Source organism: Caloenas nicobarica, chromosome 1, assembly GCF_036013445.1.
Source record: "Caloenas nicobarica isolate bCalNic1 chromosome 1, bCalNic1.hap1, whole genome shotgun sequence".
NCBI classification, from domain to species: Eukaryota; Metazoa; Chordata; class Aves; order Columbiformes; family Columbidae; genus Caloenas; species Caloenas nicobarica.
In genome coordinates, this window is record NC_088245.1 from 89,721,030 (window position 1) to 89,747,311 (window position 26,282).

The 26,282-nt window shown below is 36.4% G+C and overlaps 1 protein-coding gene across 2 annotated transcripts in view; it reads right to left on the minus strand.

Moving 5' to 3' along the window:
• STXBP5L (syntaxin binding protein 5L) overlaps positions 1-26,282 on the minus strand; it is a 191,887-nt gene that overhangs the window by 59,180 nt on the left and 106,425 nt on the right. For both annotated transcript variants that reach the window (XM_065642097.1, XM_065642087.1), the window contains exons 7-16: positions 25,960-26,043; positions 19,402-19,525; positions 18,018-18,096; positions 17,686-17,840; positions 16,050-16,122; positions 14,568-14,715; positions 12,871-12,938; positions 11,642-11,682; positions 8,226-8,443; positions 4,097-4,269 (exon numbers count right to left, since the gene is read on the minus strand). In XM_065642097.1, the coding sequence (XP_065498169.1) occupies positions 4,097-4,269; positions 8,226-8,443; positions 11,642-11,682; positions 12,871-12,938; positions 14,568-14,715; positions 16,050-16,122; positions 17,686-17,840; positions 18,018-18,096; positions 19,402-19,525; positions 25,960-26,043 (1,163 nt within the window). The remainder of the gene's footprint in view (positions 1-4,096; positions 4,270-8,225; positions 8,444-11,641; positions 11,683-12,870; positions 12,939-14,567; positions 14,716-16,049; positions 16,123-17,685; positions 17,841-18,017; positions 18,097-19,401; positions 19,526-25,959; positions 26,044-26,282) is intronic.

Below are 26,282 nucleotides of genomic sequence, written 5' to 3' on the forward strand. Positions count from 1 at the left end.
CTGGTTCTGCCAGAGACACACAGCAGGACCCAGCTGAGCCCCTCAGCCAAGCTGGTGGCACCTCTGGAAGACAAATTTAAGAAAGGGCAGAAAATGCTGCCAGGGAGTAAGAAGCGAAGAAGAAAAACAAGTGAGAAACAGCCCTGCAAGTACTAAGGTGAGAGAAGAAGGAAGGGAGGAGGCGGTTCAGGTAATTCCCCTGCAGCCTGTGAGGAGGACCACAGTGGACCAGATATCTGTACTGCAGCCTGTGGAGGACCCTATAGTGGAGCAGGTGGATATTTCCTGAAGGAACTGTGACCTGTAGAGAGCCCACGCTGGAGCAGGCTTATCCTGAAGGACTGTGCCCTGTGGGACGTACGCTACACCAGAGCAAAGAAAAGTGTGAGGGGGAAGGAGCAGCAAAGAGAAGCTGCTATGGACTGACCACAGCCACCATTCCCTATCCGCCTGTGTGCTCGGGGTGGAGGAGTTGGGAATGATGGAATGAAGTTGGGAAAAAAGGGAGTGGGGTACAGATGTTTCCATTTTTCTTTTTGTTTCTCATCATCCAACTCTATTTTAATTGGCAATAAATTAAATTACTTTTCCCCACGTTGATTCTGGTTTGTCTGTGACAGTAACCAGTAAGTGATCTTCCTGTCTTTATTTCAGCCCGCAAGTTTTTCCGTCTTCTTTTCTTCCCCTTATCCTGTTGAGGAGAGGGAATGAGAGTGGCTGGCAGCCAGCCAAGGACAACCCACCACAGCTGGCAATAGCTTTGTATTGTTTTCTATTAAACCTTTGCTCAAAGTTTTGCACTTTCTTACCTGTTCTGCTGGCACTAAAGCTTTGCCCTTTCCTTTGTTCATCAGATACATATCCCTGAACATTTCTGAAGTGACTCTATCCACAAGCTTAGTGAAGCCCTGGATAATCCAGGAGTATTAATGGTGAGAACAAAGGCACAAACATCTGTGAACCCAAGCTGCTAAGGGAGAGGGGGTCTTTTGAGACTGGTGAAAACTGGAACTACCAACAAGACTTGCATACAATGACTATATATTCTTTTCAAACAAACTTCACAGCTAGCAGAAGCAAAATATTTTACACAAAGAGTCCTTCAGAGTAGCTTATGTAATGGGGCCCTTCCACTTCTTATCTCTATGGATAAGCCTTTAGGAGGCATACCAGTGGCAGTGTTTCCACCTTGGACCCTATTTTCGGTTTTCAGCTCTTGCCATTAAAAATGTTATAAAAATATAAAACAGGTGAAGGAGATCCAAGAAGTACGACTATAGTCTAATGCCCTTTCTGCTGAACAGACATGCTTACCATCCGTGTTTTGTAATAGATAATTGATGATGGGAGGGAACACAAGAGTCAAGCGCACTGCTATGGTGAGTTCTAACAAACATCTGTTTAGGCAATGTGTTTATCATTTTCTTCTTCTAAACAAACTACCATGAGACTGACAATAGCTGCAGAATTAATTCTGATCTTTTAAAATATGTTTTTATTATGATACTGCTTTTCCAATGTGTTTTTAACAACATGCTGAAAATATTAGAGAACTTGAAGAGCCTTCTGAGTTTTCTTTCAGATTGTTGTTACCTGAGCAAAATAAGCAAACACCTTCCTCCCTCTGTTTTTCACTGCAAATTTGAGAATCTTCTTTGATAAGATGGATATTGTTTCACAGGTATTTTCTCTAAGCATAGAATAGTTGTAGTTGGTGAAACATCATAAGACTGGAGCAAAATAGTTTCAGATTTCATGATTCAGTTTGTCATTCCCATGATCCTGTGACACCTTCCTCTTTAAGAATTTGAGCTGTTTCTCTGGTTTCATGATCCATCTTGCTTGAACAATAATGTTGATATTTAGTTCTTCTTCATCTTGTTTTGGATTGCTTTTTTTTGAAGTGTTTTATACTATAAGCCTAAACAGACTGCAGGAGTATGCCCAGAAGGAATGTAGATATTTCACTGATTTCCTTGACATGTTCTTGTTACGCTACACTGAATTTGGTTGTTGTAAAGTTTGGTTTTTTAGTTTTCTTCATGAGATAATCACAGACAGTTCTTTATCATTTTGGAGCCACTGTCAAAACCCTTGAGTGACCTAATTTTGGGATGAAAATAAAAGTCTGGGAACAAAGACTTCCATTCTGCGTACAGCTTTTTGATAGCAGTATTTACATCAAAAATACTTATCTGGATAATCACAAATGCATCAGTTTCTTATGTTATTATAGCTTTATATTTGATTATAAAATCTTCTGAAATAAGCAAGAACAGTATTTATGCCACACTGCTGCTTGCCTCTCCTGGTAAAATTTACTTTTGATTCCAGAAAAATACCAAATTTTCGTTACTTCAGCCTCTTCAACCACTGGCTTTCTAGTGCCTATTCACAGACAAACACATTCAGTCGTTACGACTTCTGATTAGCAAAAATTATGTAATGTGGAGTGCCACCCATTTGCTGTAATGAGGTTGAGAAGCAGATATGAAAAGAAACACAATGGATCCAAGATTAAAAGCTAGTCTGTATATAAAATTTTATGTGGATTATTAATATAGTTCAAGTTATACATTCACCTCTTCATGTATAGATGACTGCAGCTTTACATTATTATCACTCTTAGATTCTGTACTCCTGCCTACCTGAATGACTTGCATATAAAATCAACAGCATCATCCAGGTCTCTACTAGGTTTACTGTGTTTCCAGCACTACTTTCATCTTATCATCATAATTCTGATTGGAACAGAAGTTTTTTGACAGAAATGGAATGTGGACCTGGTTAGGGTTTTGGGGGAAAGTGTGGATATGTATATGCCTTTCCCTATTGAAAAGGATAAGAGCATACACAGTATAATTCTATATAAATGTAAGAGGGAATATACCAGCAGTTCTAGGAGTATAATTACTTTGACTTCGACAAATCACTTCTCTGCCAAAATAAGTTTACATTTACTTACTGTAAAATGGGACAAAAATCAGTTAGCTAGCTAAATGCGAGATTATCTGGAGTTAAGCAAACTCCTAAAAATTAACCAGGAGATTGCCAATTTCAATGGCATAAATAGATTTCACATTGGTATTTTTTTAGTAACTTCTCTCTGAAGGTTTGTACTAATGACTAACTGACATCTGAGTTTCAGCTGCCTGACTGAGATGGACGAATGACCAGGGCAACAAAAAATACTGTTAATTTTGCAAGAACAATGTCATGATATTAAATGCTAATGCTGTTAGGAGCTCAACAGCCCAAAGTATCTGCAAAGTCAGGCCATGTTCGTTTCAACTGCTTTTGAAATAATTGAGATATTTAAAATATTTAATAATAATTAGACAGAAATAATAATGAATTCACTAAAATTAGAGCAACCATTATCAGCAGTGCACTATAATTGCTGGGAAATTACCATTTATGGAGTTTTGTACAGAATTCCATTGTGAAACTATTCAAACCCATAATTTGTCTGCCTTATTAGTAAGAATATATTCATCTACTCCAAACAGTGGCAATGTGTACTCTGGCAGACAACAATTTGCTTCTTTCTAAACATATATACACTTCCACACAGTGCAACTGTTTCATAATTGTATATTTTGAAGACTGTTTCATGAGTATGAACACTTTCCATCCCTTACATACCACAAAATGTATATACTTCTTTCATAAAAAATATTTTAGTGTTATATGAATTAATCAAGGAGGGAAAGCTTTGCACATGTCTGCTTTACGGAAGTCTCTTTGTGAATAAAAAAAAAAAAGTTGCCCAGTAATTCCTTAATTTATTCTGTGGTGCTTGTATTCCACTCAAAACTGTGGGTATGAGATCAAGATTTACTTCTAAATCATACTGTAAAATACAGTCAAACCTTTACTGTAACACTTATCTTCTCCATATTTAACTTATATCCTTTTAAAATTGCTTGTTAATTATTTTGCCTCAATTTTTTCGTTTGTTCCATATTCTGGTTTCTTCTCATTTTGTTTTGCATATATACAATTAACCTCTTTTTCTTGAGTTAACTGATTGTTAATATAACAGATAGGAATGCTTTTTAGAAAGATAAATCTTTGAACAATGACATAGACTTACCTAAGACATGGGATGCTATCCTTCATCGTTCCTTCACATGCCACAGTGTTGGTACTGCCTGAAAGGTTCTTTAAAGAAGGAAGCTGGGAGGAGGCATCTGGAAATGGAGGAATTATTTCCGGTTCAGGAGTAATGATATCTTCTACTTCATACTGAAGCCGTACCTCTAATGACTTAAATAAATAAAAAGCTAAGTTATAATTTAATAAAGAAAGCTGCTGAAAATTGATTACTTTTGAATAAATATCAGTAAGCCTTTTTTAAAAAATAACCCCCCCCCATTTATCATTATCCTTTGCAGGCAAAGAAGACTATAATTTGTTATTAGTACAGCCTAACAGCAACATCAGATAGGAACTAGTCATCTATCCTATGCTGATGGAAAAATATATAGGTATATTCTTCCAGTGCTGACTTTGGTTCAACCCCTTTATTGTAAGCGAAAGGCAAGAATACAACTTTCCAGAATTTATTATGAAAAGATAAGTTAATCACTCTCCCAAATAAATAATTTTTCGGCATAAGAAGGCATCATTCAGTAAAAATGTCACGAAAACTTTCTGCCTATTGCTGTTATCATTTTTCCTAAGCAAATTCATTAAAAGAACAATCATCAACTCTGCTTCCCAATTGCTACTACAACAGAGTCTCTACAAGACAGGTTCTAGCCAGTATGCAGAAGACTGACAACATGGGTAGGACTGGTGAATGAGCTTCATTTGTCCATGGGTGGGGGTCAGGAAACCAGAGGTAACAGGACAGAGAGTTCCATATTCCTTAGACTGAACATGAGTCTGGCAGATTCTAGAAAGCAAAGTTCAAACCAGTTGCCTTTTGCTTTCCTTCTGGGCTCTACAGATAGGGAAAAGAAGACCAACCAGGCCCAAACACCTTCCTATTATTTCCACTAATTCAGGAAACCTGACTTGAAAACATAGGGGAAACCAGACAGGGAGCTCAAATCTATATAAGTAATCATATCAAAGCACCACAGTAAATATCGGGCAATTCTTTCTACCTCATGAATTGCCCTGGGAGATCCCTATTTTGAAAAGAATAAAAACCAAGTTACAGCACTCAAAGAGATAAGGTCTTGGGATAGCTGAATAGTACTTTGAAGTGATCAGAAGTAGTTGCAGATGTAGACACTGCAAACTCCATCTTAGCGATCTCTCACTGAGACATCATCTGTACCGGAATGGAGATGACAGTATTAAGAAAATATCTAAGTTTGATGACAATTGGGAGACAAAGATCAGTACTGAAGGCTCTCTTATTTCTCAGCCATTGTGCTAAAATACATAAGAATTCAGAAAGAAGTAATTCTGCTCAACCAGAAGAGAAAGGGTCATTTCTCAAAATTTCACTTTTGTTTTCTCTTTGTAAAATCCACAGATATTTTTAAGTGAATCAGCTGAAGAAACCTACAGGTAACATTTGCCTTCAAAGACTAATGAGTGAACTATTGAGCTTGGGAAAATCTAACCTCCTGGAAGTAATTGCTTCTGACCAACACAATTTATAATGCTGTTTAATCTTCATGCAGGACTATTGAAGAGTATGTTGTTCTGCTTGCCCTGTTAGAAGTGCATCATTCTTCTTTTGATGTTTTTCTTTGTGTCTTCCTTTTTCTACTAAAATTCATTTTGTTAAGTTCTAGCTATTGTCCATTTGCAGAGAGAAGGAGAAATTTAGGCTAATAACATGACTGAGATTTTTTTTAAATTTTGGTGCCTCCTTTGACTGGACCTTAGAAGAGGTAAAGACCTGTTGTACCAATTTATTTTGACACATGGTAAAGATCTTTCTGGAGAATTCCATCACTAGGTTCATTGACTCTCCTTTCTACATTCAAACTAGTGTAAACATTTTTTCCTATGGTTCTTCTCAAGAGCTTTGAAGAGGAGTTTTGCTGAGGAAAGACTGATCACTGAGAAAGTGATCGTGTTTAACGGATACCTAAATATCCTTTTGAGACAGGATGGAATAGATTCAGATGAGAAAACAACAACAACAGCAAATGCTTTTTACATAACTGCATGGCAATGACGCCAAGGTTGGATATGAAGCATAATTTGTCTCATGCATGCTACTCGGCTCCAGAATCTGCTATGGAATGATGCAAATAATACTTCTATCGAGGAAATTCCAGGCACAGTCTATGCCTCTAAGACATATTCAGCAGCAGACTTCCCCGCTACATAGAGAAACCTCTGACTAGCCTCCATGCTTCCCATTTGCCACAGCAACAACATAAAAATGTCAGGCAGTGAAATCAACATGCGGTCCTTAAAATACTGGGATTTACAGATTGAACTCTAGGTGAATTCAGGCTGGCTGCTAAAGAAGGGAACACACTAAATGCCAGAACTTGGGCTCACCTCAGGCAGCAAATAAATCCTGAGACTGACCAGCTCAGTCTCAGTATAGACAAATCCAGACAGCCTAAAGTCAGGTACATATTCTAACAAAGGCTCCTATACTTTTTATTTAACTCCCTCCCCACCATTTAAGAGTGAGGACTTGAATGCTTGCAGCAAAAATGTAGAAACCAAGAGATGAGGCCCATCTCAGGAATGCACAAAACCCAGGAGAACTCAGTTATTATGCCACCAAGATTAGATAATATTAAAGCAACTCTTCAGAGAACAATTCCTCATATAAATGCTTCTTAATTACAGATGAAATCTGAGAAACTGTTAAATTGCACACATTATAACACTTCAGAAAATACCAGTTCTGGCGCAATTCAGCCACAAAGGACATGAAAATAAATAAATTAAATGATAGGTAATAAAATATAAGGTGCATTTGCTATGAACAATATAAGAATACCGAAATGTAGGAATTTTAGCAGCATTATAAATGAGCTGGTCAGTAAGGTGAAATTACTATTCATTAGTTTTAAAACTTTCCTGAAAGCATCTGTTCAGCTACCTTAATAATTGCCTCCAGGGGAAAAAATGAGAGGAAAACAACAGAACAGCTATAGGTAATGAATTTCCTTACCAGATGGCATACGGCTACAGGCCAAAAACAACACATGTTTTTGCCAGGCTAGAACTACAGACTTTCTAAAGTATACAGAAATAGTGTGAAAAGGAAAAGAATTGTAATTGCGGAAGGTGGAAAATGAAAGGGAAATTTTGGGTCAGCCCCTGAGGTTTGTTAAGAGCTGGCAGATGAAAAGAAATACTTTCTGGCAAGAGAGTGTATGGAGTTGCAAACTTTTCTCCAGCACCAGAGAATGGCAAGCCTGAAGGAGAGGCAGTTATGTTTAGTTTGGCTTTGCTTTAAGAGTAGTCTCTTAAACTTCTTAGACTTAAGAAAGGATATTTCATATTCTAAATGCTGTTCAGCCACACCGTTAGCAGTGGTTGTGGCTCCTGTGCAAAAATGCAAGGTTTAAACCAAAGTCAGACTTGCTGTACAACGGTAAGTAAAGGGTGACTACAGTGCAGTTAAAAGAATGTGTACTGTATGATTCTATCTTGAATAAGGTGACTGCTTAAGTCATGAAGACAGAAAAATGAGTATTTGAACAGGATAAAACAACAGAAAGCTTAGGAGAATATCAAGTGCTTAGCCATAAATAACCTGGCATTTCATATAGTGTCCATTTTTAGGGAAATGAAGTCAGCATAAGCCAGAAAAAAAAAAATCAACTCTATTTTGTTAAAGCCAGTAATAATTTTCAGTCCCCTTGTGGTACAAACACTATGAACATAAATTAAAGAGATGAAAAACTTGAGTTAAAGAGAGTATTATGATGTACATACACAATGCAGATTATCTGATAAAAACATGCAGCAGATGGTATTTTTAAAGCAGGTAAGTACAACAGAGATTTAATATATCATAAAGTCTTAAACACAAACTATGTCTGAAATCTGTACTGTGTGTTACTATTAAAGCAAAAAAGCGGAAAGTTGGCTCCTAAAACTCAGTTATATTTTTGTCACTTATTGAGTAGGATCGAGATTTCACCCAAAAGGTTTAAAATGGAATTTCCCTAAGTCTATATTTACACAACTTTATTATTTTTCCATGTCTGTGAGCACAGACACGGCAAGCCGATGGGATTTAGAAATTTTGCTCTTTTATATGACAGAAATTTTGAAGGACTTACTGAAATTTCTGTATTCACTTCGTGTTTGCTGAACCTGTAAACAATCACATATGCAGAAACTCCTGCCACACAGAAAATTCGGCTTTCAGGACACCAGTACATCATCTGAACCGCAAATGGATCTTCTTCTACAATCTCAGCTGTTGCTTTTCCTTCTCCTGTTTTCTGTTTTTCAAAGACCTTTGATGTTTTTAATTTGTACAACATCTGTAGAGTAACTGGAATATATTAAAACATACAAAAAATACTGACTAACATTAAGCAAATCAGTTACAACATTCCTCCTTTTCCATTTTCTTTTCAGTTGTGGCATAACAAAGAATCTTATGAAGGCCTAGAGGAGAAGATGGGCACTACACTGTACAGATATTATTATGGAACACAGTACTGGTAGGATATATATTTAATATTTCCAAAATGGATACTTGTTGTGAAATACTTCTTAGTACTTTCTGGGACAGGATGTCTAAGGTCTATGTTAATCATTAGGTCCATAATGAGGCTTATACTAAATGTTATAGAAAGGCTCTGATAATGCTGCTATTTTCCTAATGAGATGTGAAACTAAGATTTCATTTGTCTGAGGTTATTGTTTTACTAGAATGTAAAGATCATATGGAACTTTAATGAAAGCATTAGGAAAGTATTGTGGTGGTCTGGGCAACAGGAGTTCTAAAATGTTTTGAATTCTTGGCTAATAAGTACATTTGTATTTATACTTGTATATAAAACCTTAATATCCAGAAGCCTTTGTCAAGACTAGAACTCCACTGCAGTGGACAAAAAGGAGGGATTATCATTAACTCCATTTTGTTTTATTGCTATTCCTCCTTGTTTTTTACTGCTTTTACATTAAGTTATCAGTGACATTAATTAATAATTGCATAAGGTTAGAAAATGTCAGTTGGGCCCAGGACCTATATAGATGTATATATACATAAAGGCAAATCTGTTATGTATGTTACTGTAATTGTGGTAAATCACTCTATCTAGATTGCGCAAAAAGAGCAACAAAAAGATGGAAGAACAGTGTTTCGGTTGTGTAACCAGATGACAAACACAGCAAAATTACGCTTTAATTTTGCAGTGCAGATATATTCCAGGAGTTTAAGCATATAATGGTTTTTATATTTTTAAAAGTTTTAGCATATAAAATTCCACAACATGTTCACAAATTACTGCAAGTGCTTCTGTAATAAATACATCATTCTTCTGGCCTTCCGTGATGGTGGTGGAAGAGGCATCAGGATGCCCTTTAGTCCCAGTGGCAAATCTAGAGTGTCATGTCAAATCAGACATCAGGGGCCCATGCATTAGAAGAATTACAGAATCGTAGGGCACAAGTACAAGGGGAGACTCTCTGTGCTTTTGTGAATTACTCGGTATTATCTGCACAAGGGCAAAGGAAAAACAGCAATGGCTTTAGAGCAAAGATACAACTGGAACCTGCTTCAGTGGCTTAGCAATCGCCTGCCTCCCACAAATCTGTGCTTTCAGATACAAAATTACACAATTAAAACATGTCTAAAAGCAAAGCGTTTTGTGCCTTCAAATACCGGTAGGATACTATGTTTGCTATGAAATCTCAAATGAAATCTGAACTGTATTAAAAAAGTTAAGACCTCGGAAATAATGAACCTTTGCAATAATTAAAACCTTGCAAATAAAAAGCACCAAGTATGGTACCAGTAACACAGTACATGCTCTGGAAAGCAGGACTAAGACCAGGACATCAGAGATGCACTGAAAATGTTCCATTACGGTTGAACGGATTGCGAATATTCATGAACATCTAAGCTTTTACCTCTAAGAAAAAATCCTATTTTAGCATATGTACACTGATTAGTGGGTGATGTTTATACTCCCTGTGAGAAGTTTTTTCCTTTCCCCATTCCTGCCAGAATTACAGAGGAACTGACTTGCACACTGCTCCCTGCCTCACTGTATATGCTAAATGCTTTGGGGTCTTGCAACAGTCTGTATTGTTTGACCCTAACTTTAATGCCTGTATTTGCATGTTCTTGTCAAGAGCATAAGTATGTAATCAAATATGCCCTAGAGAAGATCTAATGCCTCACACTAAATAAAAGTCATTATCCTATTTTTGTTCATATTTAGGCTCTCTCAAGCTTCTGTCTTTGCAGATAAACTCCTGTTGATCTCATTAGATTTTTTTCTTTTTGGTGTTCACCATAATTTGAAAATGCTGGAAGATGTATACTCTAAACAGCATGTATCGGTTTTCCTTCATTTCCAAACAGACAAATTAGAAAAAAACCCAAATCCCAGTCAGGTTCACTTGACATGCCTATGTAAAATTCCTTTGTGACATGAGGCTTTGGAAATCCTTATTTTGTCCTTGTCCATCCTGATGAGTGAAAATATTTGGTACTAAGCAGAAAGAATTACCTGACAAAGTAATCAGATTTAGCCGACATTAAATTTTGTAAACATTCCCTATACTTGGCTGGACATGGTAGCAGTATTAATAATTACAATGCCAGGGTACAACAAGGAAGCAGCAGGTAGTTTAAGTATCTCATAATCTGTGTTCTTGGTGACAACTACATACTGGTTATTAGGGTCATATTAAATTTGTCTATGCCTCACATTTCATACAGAAGTTTGTTTGTCACACTCTTATGTAAGAAACTGATAGCTCAATACTTTTAGGTATTCTACCCTGACATCCCTGTACCACAGAAGAGACAGAAAACAAGGCCACTCTGCTGCAATTTTTGTGAAACACAAGATACTGGAACCAGAATATTTTAACTTTGAACTAAAATGCATGTATATTTTTAATAAATACTATATATATTTTCTGTAGGGAAAAATACTGCTTATTGATATGTGAAGTTATAGCTAGAATGTATGGAACACATATTTTCTGAAGCTTTTTCCTGCTAAGATGAATGGAAATGCTTCCCAATTATTTTCTGGAAATTGTGACTGGACAAGAAAAGATTTAGGTGTTCTCCACCGTCACCAGATTAGACATATATTAAGGTGTGTTATTGTATTTTCATATTTTATTTTTACTTAGCTGTGAAAACTATATTGTGCTCAGAATAGAAGAGACATGACAACTGGAACTAAATTTTAGATCTAATTAGATTTATTTATACACACAACAAGCAATTTTTTATCAACACTTCATCCTTCAAAGGCTTTGATAAGTTGGATCTGGAGTTTTTATTCCTCTTACAGACTTGCACTCTTTTCTACCTAATATATCTCATTAGCAGTGTTTTTTTTCCCCTAATTTAATAAAATTGTGCTTAATTTCACCTCATTATTCCTAATTATATAATTCCAAGTATTAATACTCATACTGTTAACTATCAAGTTTTATATATATACGTGTGTGTGAGTGATTTGTCAGTATTATATAAAAGGGAACTTTAGAAACTTACTGGCAGAAGCATCCCAAAACTTTACTGATCCATCTGCATGGCTTAAAAAAATATAAAAATTAAATGTGTTAAAACAAGATGCAATTCTAAAATATCTTCTACTTTCAGTGAGTGCTAAATATAAGCAGAAAAACTGTATTTTGTTCCTGTGGTAACTCTCCGTACCCTACTGACAATATATAATAATAGATACATATCTTCACTATAAGAAAATATTTTGTTATTAGCTTGATTAGGTTAGTAACATACTTTTTCACGCATTTCCTACAGACAACTAAGCCCCCTATGAATTTTAAGATTGCAACAGCAAGAAATTAACTCTCATAGCAAGTTTAACAACTGGCTTTGCAGTGGGCCAGCATCAACCCTATGCACTCTGAAAATACCATGTGTAATAAACTTTGAAAAGACAGAGGGTAACTTCATTTTGCTTAATACCGTACAGCTATGTTCTTTTTATTAACATAAAATCATCCTTGAAGTAAAGCTGGAGAAAGGAGACATTTCTGTTTAATACGAGAATAATCCCTTCATCGCCTTATTGGTACTATTGCACACATCATAATCTTATTTTTAAGAACAGGTGTTAAGTATCATTGAAAATAACAATTTATCAAATATATTGCTATCATCAGCATGGCTGAGACCAGAAGGAAACACAGTTTCCATCATAGCTGAATAGCTTCTGTTTTACAGCACGGCCCCTTGAAAATCAGGCATTGCTCATGGGGCTTCTGCTGCAACCTGAGCCCTTCTGTCTCCCCACTCACAAGCTAAAAATCACCCCAGTGCAACACACACTCCCTAATGCTGGGGTATTAAAATAGATCCTCAAACTGTCCCCAGATACAAAGTCTTCAGAAGGCCAAAGGACAACAGCTACAGAAGAACAGCTGCTCCCCTCTTTAATACTATTATCTATGCCCTTCAAGGCCAAAATATTATTTTGCAACAGATTCTCCTTTTCAAAGATCCAAACATCACGAGTATAGAGACTTGCTGTTTATCATGGGGGCCTCAGATGGTAATTCCTGTTGGTAGCTCATCCCTGAGTATAAAGCTCTGTTTTCTACAGCAAATGGGAATTTCTATGCTGACAAGGAAAAAAACTGTACCTCAAGGGAAGAGGCCAGGATATCCATACTCTGTGAAGGGTCAACTCTTATCTATAGCCAACCCACAAACTAAAGCTGTAGACACTAAGTACCAATCCTCAGTTTCATTCTCACCCTGTAATGATGATTTCAGGATATGTCTGAGCTCCAAGGTTCCATGCTCCACCACTGATAGGCCACTCCTAAACAAACAACAAGAGTACAGAGATCACAACTAATTCTGATGACTCTTGCTTGGTTTATTTTTAAACTCAAGAGTAGACAACATCTTCTTCCAAAAGCAATACAGCTCATAAAAAGAACAAAAATGCACAGCATTCAAGGCTTTTAAAGCTTATTAACATTTTTATATTATCAATTAAGGCTTTTGAAACTTAATAACATTTTTATGTTATCAATTACAGTTCTATGTTTTTAAAATATTTCTGCACAGCTAACACTCAACTATCCAAAACAGGTGCTAGAGGAAGGAGTAACAAACAGTCTGGCTACTCTTTTCAGATTGCTTGGCTTTTGGAGTTCCTATAGGACACGGAATCAATTGAGAATCTATTTTGAGGATGAAGATTACTAAAGAAGCTGGGTGAGAAGCAAATGTTTGAGCATGATGCCATGAGGTATCACATAAGGCAATGCAACTTTTACAGATGAAATAATCATCTCTTCTCTGCCTTTGGTTACTAGTGGCAAGATTCTCATTCTCTTCTTTGGTCTAAGCTGGTAGACGAAATGCTCGTCTTTGCCTACAGGTTGACATGTATGGACACAGGATACAGGATGTGGAGGATGACATATGTGCAGGGTGGGTAAGGATGTGTGCAGAGGATGAGTGGGTGGAAAAAAAACCTGGGAGCACAAACCGGTTATGTGGATACATGGAGCGGATGCTTGTGGGTACAGAAATGGGCGGGTGGCAAATGAGTGGGTATCTACATTCAGAGTGGATATTTCTACGTGCACAAATAAAGCAAGCACACAAGACAGCATGCAATGAATACAGGCCTGCAGTGTAAAGTTTGGGAAACTATGTATATGAGGTAAGGATAGATAAGCAGAAAAATTCAAATGAGAGAAAAAGAATATTTTCTGAAGTACTTTGCTGAATGAAGATCCAAAGTAAGCAGATAGGGCCCAGCTTCTCAGTTCATGGAAAACAAGGCAACTCCAAGGAGAATACTTCTGTTAATATGCGTAGAAAATTGCTGATGTCTGATTAGTTTACCCAATGTTTTTTCTAATTTATTTATTGTGATGGATTAGTTCTAGTCAAAACATAAACCAGATTAATGCTTGAAATGTTATAAAATTACTGCATTTCCTCTTTTTACTTCTGCAGCTTGTCCTGTTTCTAAAACCATTATGTAAAGACTGGTAGCTCAGTAAAATAATTATTAATATCCCTATTTAATAAAAATTCTACAGACATGTTGTCAACCCACAATTTTCACTGAAGCTCTTCCACTAACTTCTTTAAGTTGTAATGTTTTCACTTTTTTTCTTTGATAGAGATAACATATCCATGCAAATTTGAGTTGTACACTGATGACTTTCCTTTAACTCAATCTGATCTGACATAACTCCAGCAGCCTAACAATTAAGTCGTATATGATGGTCATTAATGGCTGTGCTTAAGTGATGGTGTTTCTAAGGGAGAAATACCAGGCTGTAAGCATGCTGCTAAGCTGCTGGTTGGGCCGACTTGAAAGTGATTATTAAATAAGTAAAATTAAAGCCATTTGGTAACATGTTACAAAAACACAGGTTGCCTATCTACTTTCTTTGTTTAAGAAAAAAATATTAGTTTTGTTTACCTTATTGCTGTATCCTTGTTTTTTATGTTTTGCTCCTACAGAATAGAGTACAGGAATCAAATCTGGAGGACAGTCCGCAAAATATTCTGTGCAGGTAACAGGTGACTCATGAATGTCAATAGGATATGGATTTTCAAAGATTGGAAAACTAGTTAAAGAAGAGAATTTATTAGAAGCACTGTGACACACTGAACCAAAGCAGAAAATATTTTCTTATATTAAAGTGTATAACAGAATCTAAGTAAAATAATTACTAATAAAGTACATTTTCCCTTATTTATTCAAACACATGTGTTGGTTTTAATGTCAATAATAATGCGCAGTTACTCAAATGAAGATATAAAAATTTCGCAACTGTGACAAGAATGCTCTTGTAATGTAAATATCCATTCATGCAAATAGCTCCTAAGACTAATAGGACTACTTGTGTGGACAAGGATTAGGAACGTTTTTTTTCCAGCATCTCAAAATCTTATTTATACAGAGGTTAAACATTTTCTAGAAGCTTCAGGTTCATGGATATGATATATGCTATGATCTAACAATGTCTACAGCTATGGATTTTATATTGAGCAGCTTAGGTTACTGGGTTGGTAGAATACTGATTCTACAATGAACAACTGCAATAACAGATGTAGTAGATTTCAATTTATTTCTCACTTCCGTCAGTTTGGACAGTCTGATAAGAAGGAAGGCCTCACTTCTGGCAGAATGTACAATGTTCTTCACAATTCAAAAATGTAGGAAAGTTAGTTCTGATTTCAGTTACATTTTACATTGCTGAGATAATTTGAATTCTTCTTGAAAGTGAGATCAGAATATGATTCACTTAAAATGTTTCAAGACATTAAGGGCAAAACCTGTTCCTAGTTATACCAGTGTGAATGTGGATGCACATTACTGGTATTGTTGGAGGCAGAACAAAATAAATAAGAATTGGATTCTGCATTACATGATGTGTAGTTCCCCTTTGATAAGAACATTGATTCTGATGTGAAAGAACAATTTGTCATTTAAATAAGCAACAGGATCATGAAATAATCTCTTAGATCCACTATTAATCAATGCCATTATTTATTAAGATACTTGAGTAAATACATAAGTGGTAGTCTCTGTAGAGTCTAGTGAAGCCAGGCATGCATATAAGTAGTAGTCAAATCTGGTTTCCAAAACACATGTCCAAGCCATAATTCGGCTTGTGACCAAGTATTACTTAACTTAGATGTTAAGTGAACATTTGATGGCTATGCTGAAGGAACCGCAGATTTAGATTTATTCCCGAACTTAAGAACAAATACTGTCATAAGTTCCTGTTGATTAACAGCTCTTAGCTCTTAAAGTGGAGGTAAACATACAGAATGAATTATTACCAAGAGTGAATTATTTTGGATATTGACATTGAATGATAACATTTGGATTTTTATCATCATTTGCTGGACAGTTAAGATATACAATTAACTTCATAAAAGACTTTATACTTACTTGCTTTGTGTCAGGTCAACTACAATGAGGTCTTTTTCCAAAAGCACAACTACAGCATAGGGTTCTTGAAATTCTGTAAGCAAGAAATCAAGCATGAAAGACATGGAGTTCTCCTGCTAGTCATTTTAAACAAGGAAGTCATATTAATGTTCTCTAAATGTTCACAGTGTATTAAAGAAAAGTTTTGAGGTACAAATCCTAGACATATCCACAAACTAACATACCTGCAAACTAGAGCCAGACAGGAACTGAGAAATTACTTTTGGGCAGTATTGCTGATCAACATACATAGCAAAAATAGAATTGGCATATTACATATACTATGCCAGCATTATGTTATATTGAAAGAAATAGAATATGAATAAGTTGTGTGTATTACTGCATTGCTGAATCCAGTTATTATACAGAAAATGTGTTTTTGCTGCCCAGTAGTAATAGTTCTACTGTGTACAGCTGTTCTTCAAAAACAGATTGTGAACAGTTGGTTCAATCCACTTGATGATACACAATGTCCAACTTTCCATATCAATTCCAAAGGAATCCTGTAAGTTTGCTGTGTTCAATTCAGATACTGACAAACTCCTTCCTCCCATACACTCTTTAGGAGATGATATAGTTTGGATTTTTATTTAATTTTTTTGTTGTTGTTTATAAAAAATAAACAATTAAAATAACAAAGAAATGCTTCCCTTGATGCATAGGGTGCATTGGTTTATACAGCATAGAAGTTATTTCAAAAAATATAAATGTGAAATCATTACTCTCTTTTCAACAGCAGCAAACCATTCCAGTATGTACAAGCTCAGAGTATACTCTTCAGCTGGCTGATGCCAAAAGGCTGAGTAAATTGACAGCAATTATTTTACCTTCCTTTCAGGCCAGCTGTGAGCGCACATTATTTGTGGCCTCTTTTTATACAAGGCTATGAATAAGACGGGTTAAACCAAAATTTTTAGATATTAGTGTGTGAGCCAAATGGGCTACTAAATCTTAGTACTGGGAAGTGTCACTGTATTTGCCACAGTTAAACGAAGGCCCAAACTAACTTTGATTACTGAAAACTAATTTTTTGCATGACATTGCAACACATATGCACTTTATATTTACAAAGTGGTTTTAGCATGTATTTAATTTAGCTACATATATAAGGCTTATTTTACTTTTCTGCTTGAGGGCTTAAAATGCTAAACTTAGTTTCTTGTTCACTTAGAGCTTTTCTTAATTTACTTTCCATTTTCTGTGAATGTACTTTTGGATTTGGCAGCCCCACAATACGCAGCAAAACACTTTTTAACCGTGCAATTCAGGCTAAATTCATTAATTTAGAAATCTGTAGATTTTCAGCCTCACGAAAAATGTTAGAAATATAAGCACCTATGTTTGATTAATAGCAATATTTCCTCACACTAGCTCATGTATTTCAAGCTTGTATCTGGAGATTTATGCATACTTTATTGTCCACTCATCCCTTGCTTCCTATATTGATAATACAAATGAGTTCCAGTTACTCTCAGTGATGTGGTTTTCTTGAGATGGAGACAACTGTGAGAATGGAAGTCCCTGGAATGAAATTAAGGTATGAGAGAAGATCACTTAATTTATATTCTCCATAACAGTGTTTAGTTGTTAAACTCACCATTTGGATATGGGGTTTCGCAAAGAGTTAAAAAATCAACTATAGGGTGATCCATTTCTAGAACTGTAATTGCTTTCCCATGCATGATTGTTAAACTTGGTCTTCGACAAGCCTTATCATATGACAATCCACCAGAAAATATCACAAATGGTTCACTGTATTAAAAAAGCCAACATAGTAATTATAAGTTTACATAGTACATTTCTTTCCATTATGGGTTTAGTACCTTTGAATAATAGTAAATAGCTTTGCAAAAAGAAAGAGGGAAAGATTCTAAACCAATTTTAACTCATGAATGTTACATCGAATTAATTACAGAATTAAAAACATACCTGCTTTTACAGGTCTTGTACTCGACTTTAAGAATTGGTTTACAAGATTCAGGTTTTTTTCCATCTCTTTGAATTTTTCCTAAGGAAGGAAAGAGTATGAAAACTGTATTAAAACATCATGATAACAAAAATATCAAACTAAGACATACACATTGAAGCTACTGTATAAGCAGTATGAGAATGGAACTTTAAAGCCACAGAAGATGAGTACTAGCTCCATTTAAAAGAAATATACATTTGCCTAAATTAATTACATTTATTGTGGCTTTATGGTTTTACTGCCACATACAGCTAAATAACCATAGACCACACTTCAAAGATGTCTAGAAACCATGCAGATAACTGAGAAGGATGACACTTAACTAATAATCAATGAATTTGACCAAACGTATACCTTTTTTCTGAACACATTATGACCATAAACAGCTTATTCGTTTTTTAAGTCATTCTTAGATTGACTCAATTCCTTTTGTTGACAAAATGTTACATGCTCTGGAGTGTACCTAGTTGAGTGATAAAATCAAATGAAGTGTACAATTGAAATTCATGGGTTCTTGGTTAATTATGGCTCAGTACTTTCTTCCAGTCAGAGAAAAGTCACTTGTAAACCAAAAAAACCCAACAATTTTGGTTTTGTTACTTCAGAAACCCTATGCTTTTGACAACAACTTGATCGGAGGGCCCTCTGAGAGGTACCTTCTGACATAAATACAGTTCTATTACTAAAAATGATAAAATAAAAGGAATCAGGAAATTTAAGAAAATGCTAAAACTTTTCTGGGCTACATAGAGCTTGTCTTCCCCTTCTTCTTCCCTCTCCACCCAGTCAAGCTGCTTGGTAATGTATTGATTTGGAATAGAGTTAATAACTTTTAACCTTGTTTATAGGAAGCAATGGCATATAAAGCCCCAGCCATAAAAGACAGCCATTTCTTAATATGGCTCCTTTAAATTCTTCATTGCAGTGACTTGGGGAGCCTTATACCACCTCTATAACAAGGAACACAGTGCCTTGTACAAAATGTATTACTTCTTGTGAAAATTGCACATACGAGCATATAAGTACAAAATATAAAGAAATATGAAAATCACATAGCCTGGAGGCGTCAAAGACCAGCAGTAGACTATTAAGATGAATTGGATAAAAGACGACGTTAGAGAAATATTTCCTGGTAAGAGGTATTTATGACAACAATTTTTATAAAATTAGATCAAAATTGCTCTCTGATTTTTATCATATTTTGCAGCTACTTTGCAGATTAAAATATTTATGCAAGAAGCAACTCTGGATTGGGGCTACAATAAAAAACCCCATATATATTAGCAAACAGCATGGAGAATATTGTATTGCTTCTTAGTTATACATTTTAACTATTAAAATTACCATGTGGAATTGTTGTCTGGAATGGTCTGTTAGGACTTTTCAGATTCCATAGGGTCAAGCTGCCATCAGAATGACTGCACATGAACTGTTTCCCTTCATGATGCCAAGCAACAGAATGAATAGCCTACAGAAATGAAAGAAGAACTTGAGACCGAAATGTAACACAGTGTTTACACTAATGATATTTGAAGGTATGACTTTGGATTATATTACTCTAATGGTATATGAACAGTTGGATGGTTCTTGTTTGTCTGAAGTCCATTGCCAGCACTTTTTAGCAACCAATGGCTATAATAGACTGCTAGTCAAGGGAAAAAAATTCATTATAAATGCTAACATAATGTAAGAATGTATAAAAGCTTGTACTGAATCAGATCAAAATTGAAGGATCAGAGTATTAAGGGAAAAGTAAAAGACCAAGGGACACACGGTGCAATGGTAACCTGTCTGATAGCTCTCCTTAGAACCACTTCATCTAGCAAATGTATGGGGAACTCTGTGTAACAAGGTTCGCAGGTAACATACGACACATGCAGTCTTCCCCAGAGGACTATTTAGCAAAAATAGAAGTAGCACTCCGTTCTTGAATATATTTTCTCCCACATGCTTAAGTTTCAGAGCAAGTACACAGAAATCTAGGATGTTCAATATGAAACCAAAATCACTAAAGAGGCCAGGATTGTCTCATTGATACAGGAATTTAACAAAACAAAGATGTAAGATACTTTTGGAACAGATAATGCATTAGAGAAGAGGAATATCACACTCCTATATACTTCAAAAATTAATAGACCATTCTTAGGATTTTGTATATAGCTAGTGGAACTGACTGAAAACATCCATAATTACATTGAACTAGCTGAAAGAATAATGGTGTAAGTCCCTCATTTTCACTGGTATGTGCTGCAAACTAACAAAAGCCATTTTCTGACAAAACAGAGTATTGCTTCATTTTATTCCAGGAGCACAAACTCACAACATTTTCCCTTGAATCCATTTCCCTTCCAGAAATGTTAGCTGCCAAATAGCAAGAAACACAATATGTTTTTATGTAAATGTAAATAAAAGAGACCCATTTTTTAATGCAGTTTAATAAATTTCCATTTTTGCAACCCAGGAAATGCTAAGGCCTTGCATGCACTTACGGTTGCATAATGGCCGTTTACCTGATTTATTCAAATAACTTTAAAATCATGTCTGGATATTCAGAAGTCAGCATTGGAGTTGTTCATATCGGTTTTTCTTAAGCTGAAACCTAACTGCTACTGGTCACTATTCAAACCTCCCTGTTGGTCTTCCCCTTTTAATAAGTATAAGAGCTGCTAACAGCTCATGGTCTGGAGGGAATATCACAAGAAAGCAATGAAAAGGCTGTGACTCTTTCCCAAAACTTCACTTAGCTCTTGAGGTTGGACAACACAGCCACAAATGAGCCTTTGCATTAAGATGATCCAGATGTTTTAATAGGAATCTGACATGCCTTGTATATGAATCCTTTGCTAATACACTGGTAAGCTAGTCATGCCAACAAAGATTTGATGGACAGAGCTGAACAAAGCAAACTCTAGATATTTATCTTCAAGTCACATAATGGGTATCAATCAAACTTGTACCTACCAGAGGGAGACTGATACACAATTCCCCTAAAAGATCTAGAAGATAACAAACTACAACACAAAAAGATGGTTCATACAGAGTCCAATGCCATTGCCCTCAGGTAGTAAGAACCTTAGATCTGTGGGGAGCACTGCTTCACTTACACTGAAGGCTTGTCTGTCCTTGTGCAAATTAATTCTGACATAAGCTCATTCATGCTTGCCATCATGCCAAATTTGAATCTGCTCTTGATGCGTTATCACATATAGAAACATTTCACATGGTTACAGTCGCTGTGTCTGAGCAGGAGCTAGTAACTAGCAGCTGAAAATTGTACCAAGCTGCTTGTTAAACTGCGTCTCAGCTGCCAGGTGCCACCTGCCAGCATAAACCTCCTGTTGTGTGGAGCTGAGGAGGAATGCTCTTGTCACAGACAGTTGGCATAGCAGCAACTCACCTGTCAGACTTTGCCCCCCAAACAGGCAAGAAATACTCAGAATTGCTTTTGGAGGTCTCAGCTGGGAGTCACAACTAATACTGAAAGGTGGTACTAAATAAGTCTAATTTTCTCCCTAGTAGAGTATGTTTAGCATTCTGATCCACTTCTTTAGCATCTACACAAAAAAGGAGCAGTTATTTGTGTAGAACAGGAGTTCATCACTGTGAGTGACTCATACGAATGTTCACACAGTGTATGCACATAAAGCATATCACTCCAGATTGGGTGTGTTTCTCCTTCTGCAATACCCACAGTGGTTGCATACATATTCCATTTTCTCTCATACTGAGCATGTGCTAAAATTAAGCATGCCCAACACCATTTCAGTTCCTTCAAGCGCAAACCTCATCCACTGAGAAGAGCTCATGTGGACTCTAGGACCACTTTTAACCATATTTTGAACAAGCATCATACCCGTCTCACCCTATTGCTTGAATTTTAAGAATCCTTTTTGTTAGTAGTACTGCAGGACCACTAAAGCAAGGGCCACATCTGATTTGATACTTCCATAATTGCATAGTGCTTGTTAAAGATACAGAGATGTCATTTGGCAAATGTCTCTGTGAACCCTGCAGCTTCATTTTGGAGATGTACTCTAATGAAAGATGATGACTACGCTTCAGGAAGCTCTGAATGTGTGTCAACACAACCTGTCAAACTTTTAAACAGTCTGCCTATGAAGACGGCTGGTTTTTTTGGGTCTGCCAACTTCCAACAATAACTTGAGAATCCTTTGAAGGATCTGTCTTGTTTATGTGCTTTCTTTTTATACCAATGAATGGAAATAAAACTTTGAAGGAATTTAGAAAAGGGTTTGCAAGGAAAGCCTTTTATAGAGAGCATCATATAAGAGCATTGATTGAAAGGCCCTGAATATCTCATACATATCACCACTGAGATGACAATCACCATCACGCAAAGAAAAAAAGTTTGCAGCTGACACCTTGAAGAGCAGACACAAAATACTTTAGCAGCAGGTTCAAGCTCCACTATGGCACCAAGTGTTCCAAAAGAGAGAACATGTTTCTTGAGAAGCTTTGACACAGTAGAGAACTCCTTGTATTAGCAGTTGATAAACTGAGGTACCCTCTAACTGGTCATCACTAGGTCTAAAAGAGAGACAGGACTACTTTTAGCTTCAGTGAGAAAACACTAAGTACCAGGGAGAGGCTTTAAAGGGAAGATACAGGCTTGCAAGAACAACAAGTAGAGAAGTTACAGATAATACAACTTGTACAGCCTTTTCTGTCCTCAGTGAGAAGCTCTCTCATTTGAAATGACCAGACACATTTTATCTATGAAAGGTTCCCAGCCTTGAAGACATGAAGTATAGCATAAGAAGGTGGAGTAAGGAATGAAGCTGTAAATGCTGCAATTGTAGGTCTGTGAACATGGGACAGAGTCTTCATCTCCACCACTTACGAGCTATTGGGTTGTCTCAGTGAGGTGTCTATTCCAGGAGCAACGTGTCCATGACATTAATCTGGACGGCAAGGAAAGTATGAAGGCATACTTCTTCGAGTATTGGACATATCCTGCTAATATTGTAGAAAGCAGCTCATCTCCATGTCATAAGAGCACTGAAAGAAGATGTATCCAACATAAGTCTCGTATCCATGTCTGTTAAGTCTCGTATGATATGAAGTATCCCACTGGCACGACGATGTATGCAGCCTAGAAAGGACACGCAAAATTTCACAGTGCTGATGTTCAAGTGGATTGAGAACTGTTGTCTCTTGATGATCCCTTCGTTAGCTGAGTGTTCAGGTGTGCAAATACAGAGGACCTCTTCCAGCTGAGCTATCTCTTCGCTACTTCTAAGACCTCAATTAAAAAAACTAGCACTCAACATAGTGAAAAAAATCTAAGGGAAGAGACCTTGTAATAATGGTTCTCACTGACAATGAAATAAAAGCATTTCTTGTGGCTGAATGAAAATAAATATATTTAAATTAATGATATATGAAACTATTCCGTTCTATAATAACGGAAGGCCAGCAGATATAGTCCCTTAAAAAGGAACTTAAAAGTTAAAAATGAAGAATATTTAGATTTGTAGATACCAGCCTCCTTTCCTCTTCTATATCAAAAAATACCTGCTGTTAACTTCTCGCTTCTGTGCTGCACAGTGACAAGTTCTATAGATCTGAATAACAAGAGAGAGTCTCCTCAACAGGCTGTCTGGGGAGACTGAAATCCAGTGCCATCAACGATAACACAGGAGAAATCCAGCTGAGGCTTGATCCTGTGAACAGATGAGTATTCACATGGAGTCTTGAGGGTGCTGACATTTATTTTGAGTGACATTACCAAGCTGGACAGCTATCTGAAGAAGATTACAGAGAAGACAGAACTTGCCTTGGTGATGAACAGTCACAGTCCATCAAAGACAAGAAAAATCAGCTGTTTCTCACAGTACACACAAAGTGCCCCTTAATGGAGAAGCCTGGTGCCAGGGAATTTTTTTGATACTAAACAGAAGTATCTGCTCCACTAATAAGCCAGAAAAGATCATGCCATCTGACAAACCTTAAAGATGCCAGAAGAGGAAGTGGTGAGTTAGATGAGATTTCCAGTTCTTTCACCATTCAACAGGGTGATTACCTCAGTTTCAAAACCAGCGCTAAAGAAAGCCTAATGTTAGAAAAATGAAGATGAATTAATTTCATTCAGACCCCACTCCAAAAGGCACTTCAGTATTGAGTGAAGACACAGAACATTTTCAGCAATTTATCTGAGACCTCAGAAGGTACCCTGCAATTGCAACTGGCTGGCTCGGTGCTAGAATAACGATACCAACAGATTGGTCAGACGTCACAGAGCATGGAGGCCTTGTACCAGTCCAGGTGAAAGGGTGAAGGGAAGCAGGAACAATGTTTTTTGGACTGTGATTGTAGGTGACCAATCTGTAAGAAGCAGTTTAGGTTTGAAAACTTGGCTTAGTGCCAAATACCAAATGGCACATGTCAACCTAATAATTTGTGACTCACAAAAGCTATATAACCCAGGATTTAAAAAGCAACCCTTTTTAGGGGCTTCCTAGGGGAATCCTAGCAGATCTGGAACATTATCAACCTGGACCTGGAAGTCTGGAATAAAGTACAATAACTAGTCAACCGACCCTTTTAAAGACAAAAGAAGAATCTTGCAACTATTTCAGTAGATGATAGCAAGTCATCACAAGCTGTACAAAGTGCAGTAATGACACAGCAAGTAACCACTGAGGAGGAAAGCACATGACCCAGAAAAAGGCCAAAAAATATTCCAGAGGACAGTACTGAAAAATGTGGGACAACTAAATTGTATGAGAAATGTTCAATACCCAACCACTCTGTCTCAACAAGCAAACAAAAATAACAGAAATGGTATTATGAAGATCCTCTTTTATTTAGTCTCATTCTGAGCACATTGAATGAACTGATTCCCCCCAGGAGGGCTGTAAAAGGAAAAAGTTGTCCAGCCTTAAGTAATAAACCAGGTGAAATTTCACAAGTGTATGCACAGGCAGACTCAGTTACAGACAACTTAGTGGGCATGTCTTGAGGCTTAAGTGCTGGCCTGTTTAAACTCCAAATTACCCTGTCCTTTAGAACATTTGGATGCCCAGAGTCTTAACCTGGAAGACCAGTGTATAGTTAATGTGTCTGTGAAAAAAGGCCTGAAAGAGTGCAGGATTCAGGTATATTTAGATTACTTTTTAGAGAGAAAATAAACATGTATACTCCTTACATGTAATAAGGTGGCAAAACAAAGGAGGAAATAGAACTACAGGAAAGCAGTTAGTGCCTGGGTCACTTTAAAGAAAATGTCCTTTTCTATCTTCAGTTGTAGTTTCCTTGATATTCATCCATGGTGAACTTTATAGGAGGGCTGGTAGAGCAAAGTATATTTTTCCCCAGGGCTACTGCTAAAATAACTAGGAATATATCTATTTTTGAAACAACATGTTCATTGATACAAGAACTGCATGGGTGTTCGATACAATCTGCTTACAAATGGCAAGAGAAAATTGTCTGATAAAACTATGAGAATACAATTTTGAAAACTTTTAAATCAGATCTAGAGTACTAGGTAATATCAATAGCCCTACAAAATAATTTGTCTTTTCTTCTAATTAATGTTATAGTAATACTTAGTAAACATCATTATATAATTCCTAATGTAGCTATATGTTAGGTCAGCTCATTACGACACTGTTCAACTGAGGATCCCCACACAGAAGCTGATGAACTTGTCAGAGCCAAGGGGAACAGACTCTGTGTTGTAGTACGCTCACAAGTGCCTAATGCATTAGAACTAGAGATTTCAGGCTTTGGTTTCTGTTGTCAATAACTTCTTCAAAAGCATAGCACAAACAGTATTTCCAGAACAAGCAATGCCTTAATATAAATATCCATCTCCTTTGTAAGACATATGACAATCTGCTGAAGAACAGTTTTTCTGAATTAATGGAAATTTCTTACCTCATCATAATAGGCTCTCAAATCAGCTCTTTTAGATCTTAAGTCCCAGAGTACTACAGTCCCATTTTCATAGCCTATCAATAGCTGGAGGAGGGAAACAAACAGTTATGCTTTCAGATTCAAAAGTTATGTAAAAATATTGAAAAACTTCATGGCTTAAGAGCCTTTAAAAATAAATAAACACTATAAAAAGAAATGCCAAACTGATGGGTAAGCTTGTAGTTTGCACTAAATGTAATACCTTGCTTTCAAATTATCTTTCAGTATAAACTCCTCCTCATTACTGACAATTTAAGTTCTAATACGGAGGAAAAAGTGTGCCT